The sequence below is a fragment of the Solanum verrucosum genome, unplaced genomic scaffold (assembly GCF_900185275.1).
Source record: "Solanum verrucosum unplaced genomic scaffold, falcon-dt-bn FXZP01000255.1, whole genome shotgun sequence".
Classification (NCBI taxonomy): Eukaryota; Viridiplantae; Streptophyta; class Magnoliopsida; order Solanales; family Solanaceae; genus Solanum; species Solanum verrucosum.
The window spans coordinates 1,679,560-1,693,957 of NW_026020006.1; the positions used below are offsets into that span (position 1 = coordinate 1,679,560).

The 14,398-nt window shown below is 32.8% G+C and overlaps 3 protein-coding genes across 3 annotated transcripts; 1 reads left to right on the forward strand and 2 right to left on the reverse strand.

Moving 5' to 3' along the window:
• Window positions 1-276: 276 nt before the first annotated feature.
• On the forward strand, window positions 277-3,022 carry LOC125819558 (tyrosine-protein phosphatase DSP3-like). Its single transcript, XM_049499004.1, has 5 exons — window positions 277-858; window positions 1,551-1,644; window positions 2,088-2,142; window positions 2,369-2,412; window positions 2,693-3,022. The coding sequence occupies exons 1-5, from the start codon at window positions 719-721 to the stop codon at window positions 2,945-2,947; spliced, it is 588 nt and encodes a 195-aa protein (XP_049354961.1). The 5' UTR covers window positions 277-718; the 3' UTR covers window positions 2,948-3,022.
• Window positions 3,023-3,554: 532 nt separating this feature from the next.
• LOC125819453 (WRKY transcription factor WRKY24-like) lies at window positions 3,555-5,669 on the reverse strand. The gene is made up of 3 exons (XM_049498880.1): window positions 5,026-5,669; window positions 4,621-4,779; window positions 3,555-4,509 (listed from the first exon to the last, which is right to left on the reverse strand). The coding sequence occupies exons 1-3, from the start codon at window positions 5,667-5,669 to the stop codon at window positions 3,939-3,941; spliced, it is 1,374 nt and encodes a 457-aa protein (XP_049354837.1). The 3' UTR covers window positions 3,555-3,938.
• Window positions 5,670-10,753: 5,084 nt separating this feature from the next.
• Window positions 10,754-14,018, reverse strand: LOC125819614 (isopentenyl-diphosphate Delta-isomerase II). Its single transcript, XM_049499071.1, has 6 exons — window positions 13,850-14,018; window positions 12,545-12,600; window positions 12,112-12,203; window positions 11,789-11,891; window positions 11,554-11,691; window positions 10,754-11,258 (listed from the first exon to the last, which is right to left on the reverse strand). The coding sequence occupies exons 1-6, from the start codon at window positions 13,912-13,914 to the stop codon at window positions 11,005-11,007; spliced, it is 708 nt and encodes a 235-aa protein (XP_049355028.1). The 5' UTR covers window positions 13,915-14,018; the 3' UTR covers window positions 10,754-11,004.
• Between the last annotated feature and the right edge of the window lie 380 nt (window positions 14,019-14,398).

Here is a 14,398-nt window from a genome sequence, read left to right on the forward strand (position 1 = left end):
TTGAGCTTGACTTATTCAATATCTTATTTCTTCTTTTGTAATTGTGACCTCAAAAAACACAAGTTGTCATAGAAAACAAAACAATATAAATAATTTCAAAAAGTGCTGATTGTGACCCCTCAATTCTTTTTTCTTAGACATGATAATTTCTAATGAAAATAAACATAATTTAATTAATTTGAAAGGTCAAAAACAATTGGATAATGTAAGAGGGCACAACATATGAATAATTGTCTATATAAACTTTGAAAAATCCACAATAATCCCAAAAAAAATGAACTTTTTGTAGTTGAATTACTAGAAGAATATTATCCAAAAATCCCCATATGACAACTTAAACCTTTTTTCTTGATTTACAGTTTGAAACCTTTTTTCCGTTACGATTCATATAGTTCACTTCAACTTTCTTGGGGTTAATGCAAAATGCAAAATTTCAACTTTCATGATGTTTAGTAAAAGTCTTTTCTTCGCGACTGATTTACATATTCGACTCCAACTTTTTTGGGATTGATGCTATACCAACTTTCTTGATTTTTAGTTGAAGTCTTTTTTCTGCGACGATTCACATAGCTGACTCCAACTTTTTTGGAATTAAGGCTTAACTCTAACTTTCTTGGAGTCGAGTCATAATTTCAACTTTCTTGAGATTGAGGCGTAGTTGTTATATATAGTTTTATGTGAATCTCGTGAGATTAAAGAGTAGAAAAAAAAAGTGGATATGATTTTGCAAGAAGATGATGGTAATTTGGTGCCACCTACAAATTTCTCAGCAGTGGAAGATAACTGCATTTATAGATCTGGTTTCCCTCAGTCCTCCAATTTCCCATTTTTGCAATCACTCAATTTGAGCTCTATCATGTTAGTCTCTCTCTCTCTCTTTTATTGATAGTGAAGTCGTAGTATTTCTTCTTTAGTTTCTTGTCCTTCGATTTCTGTTACTATCGTTGTTTCTGGTAGGTATTTCAATTATCGCACTATTTTATTGTAGTTGTTGTTCTCTTTTCAGGATGATTTGTCGTGCTTTCTATAGTATTTTGTCAGTGACTACTTCACTTTTGTTATCTTTTTCGACCTGCTTTGATATGCTTTTACTTGAGTTGAGTGTCTTTTGGAAATGAATTCTCTACCTCCCAAGGTAGGGTAAGGTCTGCGTACAGTCTACCCTCTCCATACCTCAGTCGTGGAATTAAATTGACCTATAACGGTAGCCAATTCTGTGTATCACGTCCGAGGGGTGACCTAGTGGTCAATGAAGTTGGTTGAGAAAACCATGAGGTCTCGGGTTTTAATTCCAAGTAGAGGCAAACATATTAGGTTATTTTCTTTCCATCTATCCGAGTCTTGGTTGATAGAGTTAACTGTGTTAAATTTCACTGATAGTGTAAGTGCGTATAAGTTCAATTTCTCATTCTTCTTTTCAAGATTTTCTGATATTTTTGTTCTTATCATTCTTCCGCAGACACTGCTAACGCGGAATGTTTTGTGCATCAAACTGCCTTTTTTTTGTTATTATTATTGTGAGGATTGATATTTTGTTTTGTTGTTTACAGATGTTTGTGTCCAGAGCCTTATCCTGAAGAGAATTTGGAGTTTCTTCAATTTAACAAAGTAAAGCTTTTCCAATTTGGAATGGATGGCACCAAGGTAGTTCATTTATATTTCTTCTATAATTTGTTCCTTTATCAGTAGAGGAGGAGGATTGCGGTAGGTTAACGATTATAGTAAAAAACTAATCTAATTAATAAGTATCCTAAAAAGATACGAATTCATATAACCGACTCCAACTATCTGAGGATTGAGTAGTAGTTGAGTTAAAGATATTGTGTGTATGTGTTTCGTTGATGCGACTTTTGGTTTTTATAATGAGTTTAAGTTCTATGCATTGATGAGTGTGCCAAAAGTATGGGAAAAATGATAACTGACCTGTTATCACAGAGTAAAATTCATTGATAACGTAAAAAGATCTTTACGGTGTCACTGTATATAACTTAAATCCTCATGTAATATGATCAAATGGAAGAAATATTAGTTAATTTTCATCTTAAGAAATATTCAGATTCATGAAAGTTGAAGTTTTTTCTGTTTAGGAGTCATCGACTATGTCGAGGAGTGCTATAACAGAGGCTTTGAAAGTGTTAACGGGTATACAATCTTGAGCATTCTCTCTCCCTATCATGTTTTTAGGCTCATAATTCAAGTCTATGTTGCTCGGACTCTCCAAAAAATGGTGTCAAGTATGTGTCGGATCCTCCAAAAGTAGTGCTTTTTGAGGATCCGACATGGGTGAGGTAACATTTTTTGAGAGTCCGAGCAACAGAGCTAGGTTCTTATATATGCATGTTAACTTTCTTTCTGTATTTGTCTCCAGATGTTAGAAATCATCCAGTTCTTATCCACTGCAAGCGCGGAAAGGTACATTGATTTCGTTATTTTTAGTTCAAGCACCTCTTAAATGTGCACTTTTCTACAATAACCAACCTACTATAACCGATTAAATTACACCGATTGTGTAAATATATGTTACATTGTTGGTGTATATAAGTAAAATATGCTTCTTGATGTTAGAGTTGGACGTTTAAGCTTGAATCTTATCCGATTTGTTTTCTTAACTTCTGTTTGATCTTGGCATTGCTGCTTCGATTCTCATTTCTCGTGCTGATTGTAATAACACATACTATATTTGCTCCTGCAGCATCGAACAGGTCGCATCGTTGGTTGTCTAAGGAAATGGCAGACTTGGTGTTTGTCTTCTGTGATGGACGAGTACAAGCATTTTGCTGGCGCGAAATGGAGGGAAACAGATGTGAGATTTCTCGAGACTTATGATGTTTCGTGCGTAAGGCATTGCCTCGAGAGCATTATCTACACGTATTATGGTTCAACGAAAAGATGCTTGCTATGTATAGAAGAAATTCTGCAGAAACCTCTGATGACTTCTGTTCTATAGAGGCACTATATCAATCCTTATTGTATTTTGAAGGAATCGGATATTCTTTTGTTCGTTCAGTTGTAAAAATCCATTCTTTGTGTCATCTAAGTGAAAAGTTCTGTTAGGTTCTTAGTAACAGTCCGCGACCTTTCCTCTTTTACTTCACCAATTGTTCCTAATGGAAGGATATTTATTCAGAGATAAGGTTGATTGTTGGGGGTCTGGTTGCTGCTTCTTTTAGAATGGTGTTGTCTGATCCAGCTTTTATGTACCTCGACTAATTCACTGGGCATATACTTCCACCCACCTGCACGTTTATCGCGTAACTTTACCACTCATTATGCATAGTGGGTATTTACCTTGGAGTCCAAATTGGACCGAACCATTTGTCAGCTATGGTTCCCTTTTAGGTAGATGAGAAGAAATCACCTAGTGTCTCTTCTACCGGGATTCAGGTCTTGTTTCCCGACATTACTACTCCAACTTTTTGATTGCTAGGCCACTTCCTCGAGAGCTCAGGTTTGGTAATAAATAGTTTGAAGATAAATGAGAGATATTTTGGAGATTTTCTGCATTTTTCGAGTTGTCACAAAGGCAACAGTTTCAGAAATGTCAACAGAGAATATTGATGGAAAATCGGGTAATTCCCCTCATATTCATTGTTGGCTAATGAATCGTTTACATCTGCTTGCTTAACGCTATACAATTGATGTTTATGTTAGTAACGATGCCAACAATTAGGCCAAAATACTTGGCCTGTTATGCAAGTTGCAAGTTCTTGAAATGCACAGTTATCGCCTTTCATTGAAGTGATGCTCCATATAGCTTGTTTGCTCACTGACATGTTGGTTCCAATGTGTCGTAGCCTCGATTGGTTCCACCTTGATCAAAGGGGATAAATACATACATATTTCTAAACCTTGAACTGTGTGTGTATTATTTAAGTCGAAAGCAGTGACTGCAAAGAATCTATACTGAATGATGTATCAAAAGACAGCTAGCGGAAGAGCTAGGTCCAGTACTGAATCTCGTCTTTGGCTTTAAGGAGTCTCGAATTATTGTTGTCAGCATTAATATGTTGTGTATTCCCATCTGCTAAAAAAGAATTGGATGCACCATTTGGCAGTAAGAAATTGTTATTCAAATGAAAGTGAGACTCGTTCTGTCTTGCAGGAAAGCTCATTCGCGATGGCAATGGCAATGGTAATGGGAAGTCTGGGAGTTGTAAAGAAGTAGCTCCGAAACTCAAGTCCCCGAGGTAACTTGCACCAAAACTTGGCCTTAAATATTCGCTTCCCATGAAATGCTTTCTTTCGAATGGAATTGGTAGATCTTGAAATTGAACTCTGATATTTGAATCTTTGAGATTTTTTCGAGATGTTGTTGTGCAAGTCTGTTGCCCGTTGTTCAACATAGATGCTGAACGAACGTTTCCTGAAACACCATTCGTCTTGCTTGTTGAGGGCACTTCATGGTTATGTTTCCCTTCATATGTTGTGATTACTGATTTAAAGTCATCTGCTGCCCTTTCGACATGCTTCCTCACTATGCATCCAGCACTCGTACATTTGTAGTAGCTCCTACACATGAAACAATTCTTTAAACATACCAACTGAGTTAAAGAGTTGTGTTTCTCGGACTCTTTCAAAAAAACACATAAAATTGTCAACATACAACTACGCATTTTATACCTGGGGTTCGGGTTTCCTTTGACAACTTTCTGGCCATATTTTCTCCAGCGATAGCCATCTTCAAGAATATCAATTTCACTCGCTACCTGTAGGACTACTTTTGGTTCTCTCACTGTTCTTGACAGAAAACTTGGTTCAACTAAATAACCGTCTTTCTTCCTGAGGTCAATTCCACAACTTAAATAAGTTAAATAGATCACCATTCGTGTTACATACAAACACAATGAGTATTGGATCCTCTACAAGTACTAGTGCATTTTTTGAGTATCCGACACATGTGAGACAACATCATTGGACAGTCCGAGCAACTTAGCACACTTTTTACCCATAGACAGATGGTCAGGCTGAACGGACTGCTAGATGGATCAAACAAAAGAAAAAGAAGGGTGGGGAGGAAATGCATACCTTCTTTTCGTCTCTAATTCATACTCATTGATACCATCACCAAGAAAATTACCTTCTTGAGTGGCTAAATCTTCATCTTCAGCATCAAATATAGCAAGTTTAAAAGAAATCTCATGAGATTCAAACACATTGATATTGTTCGACAACATTGGATCGGAGGCATCAGACAGGACAGGTGCAGAGGGTATTCTTTCTAGTCCTGCAACATCTCTATTGTACTCAAATTGTTGATCATTTCTCCATAATGATGATCCATTTTCTTGGGCAACAACATATATATCATCTGTAGTTTTTCGTCGAAGATGTTGAGGTTTTGGATGATTATGAGCACCATTGTAGACAATTTCTATAACTTGTCCATTTGGTGCACACTCAACTTTTTTCCTCACAAGACAATTTTGTTGAGTACATTTATAGTAACTTCTTGGAAAATTACTCCCTTTAACTTGCTTTTGTCCATATTTTCTCCATGTGTATCCATCATCTGATGAATTGTTAGCACTAATGCTACTACTAAATATGCCTCTCTGCTCAAATTGTTGGTTTTGTTTCTTGCTAAATTCTTCTTCTTGCTGAGGGATTTCACTGTTTCTTGACTCAATACAATTCAAAATTTGTCCAACATTCTCAGTTGGTGTCTGCATTTCAGGGCAAACACATAACTTCCAAAATTTAATATTATATCAGACAAGTATTGAAAACATCTCGCAAATTATTAGTTTCATTTCTCTACTTGACTAACAAAACTTAGATACACCCCCGATCTACCACATGACATAGCAAGTGGTCTCAAATTCTTGTACGAGCATAAGACTCTTAATAAAAAGTAGAGGGAAGTATTGAAAACACCCCTAAACTTGGCGAGAATTTAGGGGAGTGTATTTCACTCATGTTGCATGATTGGGGGTGTGTTTAAATTTAGTTAGTCAAGTAAAGGATGTTTTTTAAGGCTGTCAATACTTCTCTCATATTATTATCAATGAGAAACGAAACACCGATAAAGCTTCATAGGACCTATAAACAAAAGTTACATACCAACAAAATGTACAAACCCAACCAAAATTTCATGTTGTACATGTTAAATTATATCAATGAGACACTAAACCACATATAAAGTTGTTTCTCTGTAACCTATACAAAAGTAGCATACCAACCAAATCATGTTGTACATGTTACTTTCTATCAATGAGACACTAAACCAGTAACCTATAAGTCACAAGTTTGAACTGTGGAAACAACAACTAATACAGGTATTATGGTAGACTGTCTACATTATACCCTTTGAGATGCGGCCCTTTCCCAGACCCTATGTGAACGCAGAATGTTTTGCTCATCGAGCTACGTAGACACTAAATCACTGACACAATTATGGTAAATACTACTCAATCCTTAATCATAGATCTCATTGCCTAATAATTTCCATCTATCACAACTATGTAAAAAATATTTACACATCATTTATTAGATAATTAAATATAAATCTTTTTGACTAATAATTTCCACTTTTGACTTTCACAAACATCATCTTTCAATATACCCTCACATAAACAACAACAACAACAACAAAAATCATGCAAATATTCAAAAATTCCATAAAATTAAATCCAAAAAAAATTAAAAATTTATACCAGTGAACTTGTTTGCATGAACGGAGAATCAAGCAATGCCGCCGGACTAATGCCGGGAGGTATCGTCAGAAAATCCATCCGGCAAGGTGGCGATGATGACGTGGCCGGTAAACAAAAATATCACTAGAAGCTCGTAAATAAACGTTCACCAGCAATAACAATAACATCGCTTCAATCCCAAATAAATGAAGAGAAATTTGCTCATATTGTCCGTCTCAAATACATTAAAAAAAAACGAAAAATTATAATAAGTTGATAGCCAACGTAAAACTACTAAATCTAGAAATACTTTGAATAATTAATGTAAAATATGGAAAATGATACCTGAAGTGTCACTACGTCAACTTGTTTGCCTCGAAAAAATCACATTTGGTTGCCTAGCATTCAACAAATGCTAGGCTTATTATTACTAATAATTAAGAGGAATTTTCACTAAACATTTATTTAGATTAACTTAAAATTTTCACAAATTCTTGTTGAGTGAAGTGAAAAGTGGATTATTTTTTTGTTTATCGTAAGGGAAAAAAGCTACTATAAGTAGTGAGATTTTTAAGTATTTAGTTACCATAAAAATAGGTTAATTATTTGGTTATCCTGAAAAAGTGAGAAAAGAGGTTTTTAGAAGGTTGAGAAATATAGGGATTTAGTTCTCTATAATTACTATTACTTTATCTTAAATTAATAATGATGATAATTAGAGGATAATTTAAGTTATATATACTGATAATGTATTTTTTTCATTATTAGTGAATTTTAACCTTTGATAATATACATGTCATCATTATTATTTTTATCAGGTTAATTACCACACTTCATATTTATAAACAATTTTTTATGTATGTATCTAATATATCATCCACGCATATAACTTGAGGAATATATTACTCTAAAAAGATCACTAATATATTGTGTTTACACTAAACTATATAAATTTATCATCGTTAAATATTTAAGTGAAGTAAGAGTATATATATTATTATACACGTCCATAATAGATAAATTACCATTTTTAGCATGTTATTGATCTCCTAATATGTACTTATAGAGATTTTTACTATTTTTTCCTATAGTTTGAAATGATTATATATTGTCTCACTAATTAATAATTTCATACCAGATTTTAAGTCAGATATACCTAGATACATGTATTTTTGCTATTAGATACACTAAAATAGCGAGAGAGGCGAGAGAGAGAGGAGGAGGCGGGTGAGATCTTCAAATACATGTGAATCACACTATATACATGTATCTAGGATACCAGACACATTTATGTATTTGGGATACCAGACACATTTATGTATTTGGAATGCCAGAGACATAGAGAGAAGCGAGCGAGAGAGAAGAGTGGCGAACCAGAGAACCAGAGACATGTATTTGGATGCGCCAGAGGCATGTATGTGAATTTCAAAATCTGATAAAATTTATAATATTGCAAACTAGTATGAAACTAAGTAATTATCTCCTTAATTAATAGAATTTTTGTAAGTTACATTATAATTCATTCAAGAAATGATGGATTGTATACATATTTAATAATACATTGCCTATACATAGAAAATAACATATATATTATGGATGATGAATTCATCCGCATTTAATATTTTCACTAAAATTTTCCGTGGTTCAATTGAGCTAAGAATATATACAACAGGCAAATCACCATATTTTACCATGTGATACATATTTATTGAGATTATCTAGAACTATCTTTCTTATAAATAATTTGATTGGGTTACGTTATATTTATTAAACAACAACCAATGTATAGAACCTGTGGTATATATTACCTAGAAACTCACAAGCATGTGACTCAATAAAATAAGTGACTTAAATCAAAATTTAGAAAAAGAAATTACTTCTAGTTAATAACTTTATATTTTATTTTTATACTCATTAACTTTTTAAAATATAATGTAGTTAATTATAATTTGATAAAAAAAATTCAAGATAGTATAATATTTTCTTGTATATTCGTAAGACATAAATAGGCATATATATAAACTATTGTACGTTGTAAAACATAACAAATGTTTAAATCATATTAAATAAATTCTTATTGATTATAATTTTGAAAACATAACAAATTTATCAAAATTATTCTAGAAGTATTTAAAAATAGAATTAAGATTTCACGTGATTGATGATTGAGTATAACAAATAGAATATCATTTTTTTATTTATATAATATTTTGTATTCTTTTTAATTATAAAAAATATGTCTAAATCATCAATTTTGTAGTGATTGTTATATTTAGAAGACATTAAAAGTTTAATACAATGTTTTTTTTAAAATGTAATCATTTAATAATCTAATTAGTACGAGCTTGAAATGACTAAGAAGTCGTATGAAAGATTATATTGAAGACGATCTTACAATATCAATATGAAAACATGATTGATTCAAATTGAAGTGAATTAGAAAAATTAAGAAGTAGAAAGTAACTACAAACTTAATCATCTATTACTTTTAATTAAATCTACATCAACCGTATTTTTAGAAAATAATAAAATTTTGAAAATACGTGCATAATATTAGTAAGGATTATCAACAAACTGTTAAGAAAATTTCAATAAGGGCATCATTATTTTAAGGGGCCTAAAGTAGGGTTGAGCCGGTGGTCAAAAAGAAATATGAAATGCATTTATTTATTTGATATGTACATAATTTAGATAAATTTACGTGAATCAAGCAATATAGTTAATTATAGTTAGCATACTGTTATTCTTGTAACGTCAAAATCAAAATTAATCACTAGTTTACTATTTTTGCGTTACAAGGGTTAACTAAATAACTAATCTAAGAATTTGTGGTTCTTCTACAATGTTTTCTAAGAAAATAAATGGATTTTTTATTTAATTTTATCGAGTACATAAGTAAAAATTTATTATCCAAAAAGTATTATTGTATAATGTAAACAAATACTATAAAAGGTAGATGAAGGGCGACGGTAGGGAGTGTGGGTGGTGAAAATGAGGTACATATGTTGCCATGTTGGAGGGTCGAAAGGATATGAACAATATAAAATGTCACTTGTGGAATTTATTTTTCTAATTTCGTTAAGAAATGAAGAAGTCATGACCAAAAAAAAATAAAGAAAGCACAACAAATTATGCTGGAAAAAAATGGATAGTAACTACGATAAAATGATAAGGTAATCGAAGTATCAAAAAAAAATAACCGACAGTAACAGAAATTAAAAGAGAATAGTCTACGAGAGTACATACTACTACTGATATGAAAGTAGAAACTAGGCAAACACACAACTATCTACTAACCTTCTACATAATTTGTACTCTCCGTAACCTCTTGTCTAAGGTCATACCATCGGCAAGCTGAAGTTGTGTCATGTCTTGTATAATCACATCTCCTCAATACTTGTTTGGATTACCTCTACCTCTCCTAAAACTCACCAAAGTTAACCTCTCACACCTCCGCACTAGAACATTCGCACGTATCCTCTCCACATGTCTAAACCACCTTAGCTATTCACCTCCCTATCTTGTCTTCTACCAAGGTCACTGCCACCTTGTTCTGGATATTATCGTTTCTTTTTTCTAGTGTGTTTCAAATCTATTGTACATTATTAGATGAAGTATAATGATATGACTCAAAGCTTATAAAAAATCATTTATAGGAAATATATATACAAAATTTCATGGAGTAAATTATTACCATCTAAAACTATCATTGTTGTAAGTTTGAAGAAGTCTTGAATTTCGAATATAAAAAATGAATTTATCAAGGGAAAAGTTCGAAAATGAAGATTAGTAGTTGAAACTTCAAAAAAACTACCCTCAGTTTTGAACATATATGTCAAAAACTATAGACATACATATTCAAGTCATTGTACAATTTCCTGCATATTCAAAGCTTGATTTTGGCAAACCTAACTTCAAATCCATATGTCGGAAGTTAGCATGAACAAGCAATATGTCAAACTTCAGACATGGATTTGGTGTCGTAGCTCAAATGGGGGTCCCAAAATCGACTATCTGTGCACTTATAACAACAACAATAACATATTCAGTGAAATCCCACAAGTGAGGTATGAAAAGGCTAAAGCGTATAACAACATATAATTTGCCAAGCACAAAACAGCAAGCTACTTCATTAAAATTCAACAGAAACATGTCTATGTTACAAGCTCTGATCAGTTCAATAATACCTCTATTCTATTCAACAATAACAACAGAACATATTATCAAATTTATTGTCTAAAAAGGAACAGGAATGCAGTTGTTCAACCATGTAAAAAGTTGACTCCTTTTAAGCTATGCTTGCTCAAGACTCTTCAAAAATGACGACAGGTGCATTGTCGCAATATTTTTGAGAGTTCGAGCAACGTAGCTTTTAATTCAACTTGTGAATGGTTTTCATATCAGCAGCTTCTTGGATGGTCCCCTTCTCAACATGATCCCACCATTTGAACAAGAAGTTGTCAACGACAAGTCTGAACCAAGGAGATAGCTTCAAACCTTCTTCACCAGCATCAGCTTTCCTCAGAAGCTCTTTTAGTTGCTCTTGATTCACATATTTGATGTCAGCAACTTCGTCCGGGTTCGGGTGAACATTGACATCGCGAACGATGAACAGAAGGTAATCGACTGCAATAACAAAGAAGGAATCAGCTAGGAGATATACCTATCTGCTCAATGCACATTCATGCTTTTGTGAGATATGCAGTTAATTTAGTAACTACGACATTATAATTAGAGATAATAATCAATAAATAGTCACATAACCTATTTGGCCAAGCTTCCGAAATCTACTTATTTTGAAAAGTATTTTTTGCCCAAACCAGACCAACTTTCTTAAATAAGCCCTTTTGGCTTTACTAAAAGGTTGGATAAATAGGTTACAAGCACAACAAAATTAAAATACAAAGAAGATGTTACATACTTTCATGCTCTCCCCACTTCCCATCAGATGGAGCCTTGTAAAGCATACGGCCCAATGGTGTGAACTGGTCAACCGGGACATCTTCAGCAGGGATACCGAGTTCATCAAGCAGCTTCCTCTGTGCAGCGTTTCTTACACCTAATAATTGAAAGTACAACATAGAATAAATTGAATTTGAATAAGAGAAGCCGGGATGGTAAAAGTTAAAGACTTTCAGCTTAAACAGAAAATATACCAAGAGCATTCTCCTCGATAAGCTCGGACTCTCGGTAGAGAGGATGGCTGCAGCATGTGTTTGTCCACACCAAAGGAAAGGTTACCTTTGTTGCAGATCGTTGCTACACACACAACACAAGAATAACATATATTAAGTGTTTTAATCTTCAAAAGCTACAAAGATGTGTCTCAGTCTCAACTACAGATCATTTGACTATTTATTTTATAGCTTGTCTAGATATCAACATTCTAATATTGAGACGCTATCTTACGATGCCAAGAACTGTCACAATTGTACACTACATAATCATTCAGCACTTGCAATCTATTTATGCGACATACCTGAAGAAGAAGTTCATACTTTGAGTTGAAAATAAATACACTGAAAGCTCTGTGCAACAAATTGTCAGCTTCGATCTTTTCCATCAAATGACCTGCACATCAATAGCAGGTAATTGAGCAAAAATAGGAGACATGAACAAATGATCATATAGACATGATCGACTGCTCTTGGAGATAATTTTGGTTTACTCAAACTTTCACAGAATAAATGCAGCTTATAAAGTGATCTAACATATATATAAAGTAAGTTAAAATAAGCAAATTTATGAATTCTAGATTCTCCACTGATAAACTCCCTTAATTGTGAGATAGCAATAACATTGAATCACACAGACCTTCAACGTCAAAATAAGATACAGATACCTAGGGAAATACACAAGAAGATAACACACACCGGGGAAATTCCAAAGACGGAGCAAAAATCTAAACTTACAATTGTACTTGGATTCATGACCAACAACCTTGTCATTCTCATCCACCAAAATACATCTGCAAGTGTTAAAGAAGAGAAAGCGTTAAACCAGAATGAAATAGGTCATACACTTGCCGAAACTATAAAAATGCAGATCAAACATTGATAACAACAACAACCAAGTTAAAAGAGAAACAGGGCAGCTTTCTTAGTGAAAGTTCCCAAAAGATTGTCTTGTAACAACTAACACGAAATTAGCGAATTTTTAATATCCCGTACATAACGCATCTTGAATTCAGAAGTGATTAAAAAGTCAGAATTTTAAGAATCTTTGTCCAGGACAACCAGAAAATAAATCTTCAACTCATACACTAATAAAGCTTGGTCTTACAAGGGATTACACCAGTAAAGTCATGGTCATTTTATAATATCAGAAGCAAAAACTACCATTCATAACTGATTTTTCATGCAGAACACCAACCCTCCTTAAATTCAAGAAAGTCGAATATTTTCTCACACTTTCCTTTTTAATCTATCCCAAAAAGATTGTACCTTTCTATAATTATAAAGCCAAACAATGCTACATAAATTGGGACGGAAGGAGTACAAGCATCAATCTAATGAAAAATCCATGAATCAATTTCAAACTAGCTGAAGTTAACTAGATGAACCCTCTATATCTGTCCTTTTTTTATTCAATCTCAAACTCATTCTAATACTAATAGTATCTAATAAATCTTATGCCTACAAAGATTTGACCTAATGATCAATAAACCATATGCAAAATTAAGAATACTATGGCGCAAAAAATATACTCCCTCCGTTTTAATCTTACTTTCCTTTTTAGTCCATCTAACAAAAACAACATCCGCTTCCCTTTTGGACAACTCTTTAATTTCAATTCTCCACATAAAATGTTTAACACTTCATGATTAATACATTATACATATCTTTTATGGTTTAAGACCAAATGATCCGCGCAAAGTCAAAATCAGACAAACAAATCAAAATCAGTGAGCAGGTGATAGGTTCATCAGTACTCAAACCCTACTAATCGTCAAATGCGGTCTCTGATTCAAATCTCAAGGCATTTACTCTAGCTAATTCCTTTTAAATCTATTTAAGCTTTGGTGAACAGAGTTAACTGATATAATCCAAACACCACGATTACTAAAAAATAAATTAAATCAAAATCACTATAAGAATTCATAAACTTCAAATCATAGATCTGTCTCGATAAAGTGAGATTTGTATACAAAAACAAATTAAAAGTACTAAAAATACTGAAAAAATAGTAAAAATTGAAAAGAGAGATAAAGAACAAACTCGTCGTCAAACATGAGACGGCGCTGTACAGCATCCATGTTTGCATCAGCAACAACATCAACCATTTTTGCAGAATAGTGAGATTTGAGTGAAAGAAGAAGAAGGAAGAAGAGGACAATTTATAGGTGAAAAAAAAGAGAGGGGCTATGAGGACAAATTTGAAAAGTTGATTCTCTTTTTTGTCACCTTTTTTATTTCTTTAGTATTATTAATTTTTTTTCCTTTTTTAATCTTCAAATGATCTGATATTCGAAATTTAATGATAAGACTAAACAATAAATGAGTCATGAAAAAGAAAAAAATGAACAATGGGTAAAATTTGTTGTTAATTAGAATATATGGTAAGTGGTATGGTAAGTGATTTTGTATAGTAGTATATTCTATTCTTAATTTGTATTTAAATGGTTTTAAATTTATTTCAAACCGAATATTATTAGGATTTAAATTCAAAATTTATGATTAGACAAAGGAATTTTATCCATTTTATTTATGTTTTTACCTATTTTGTCACCTCTTTATTTCTTTTCCTTTTATCATTCAATGATAATT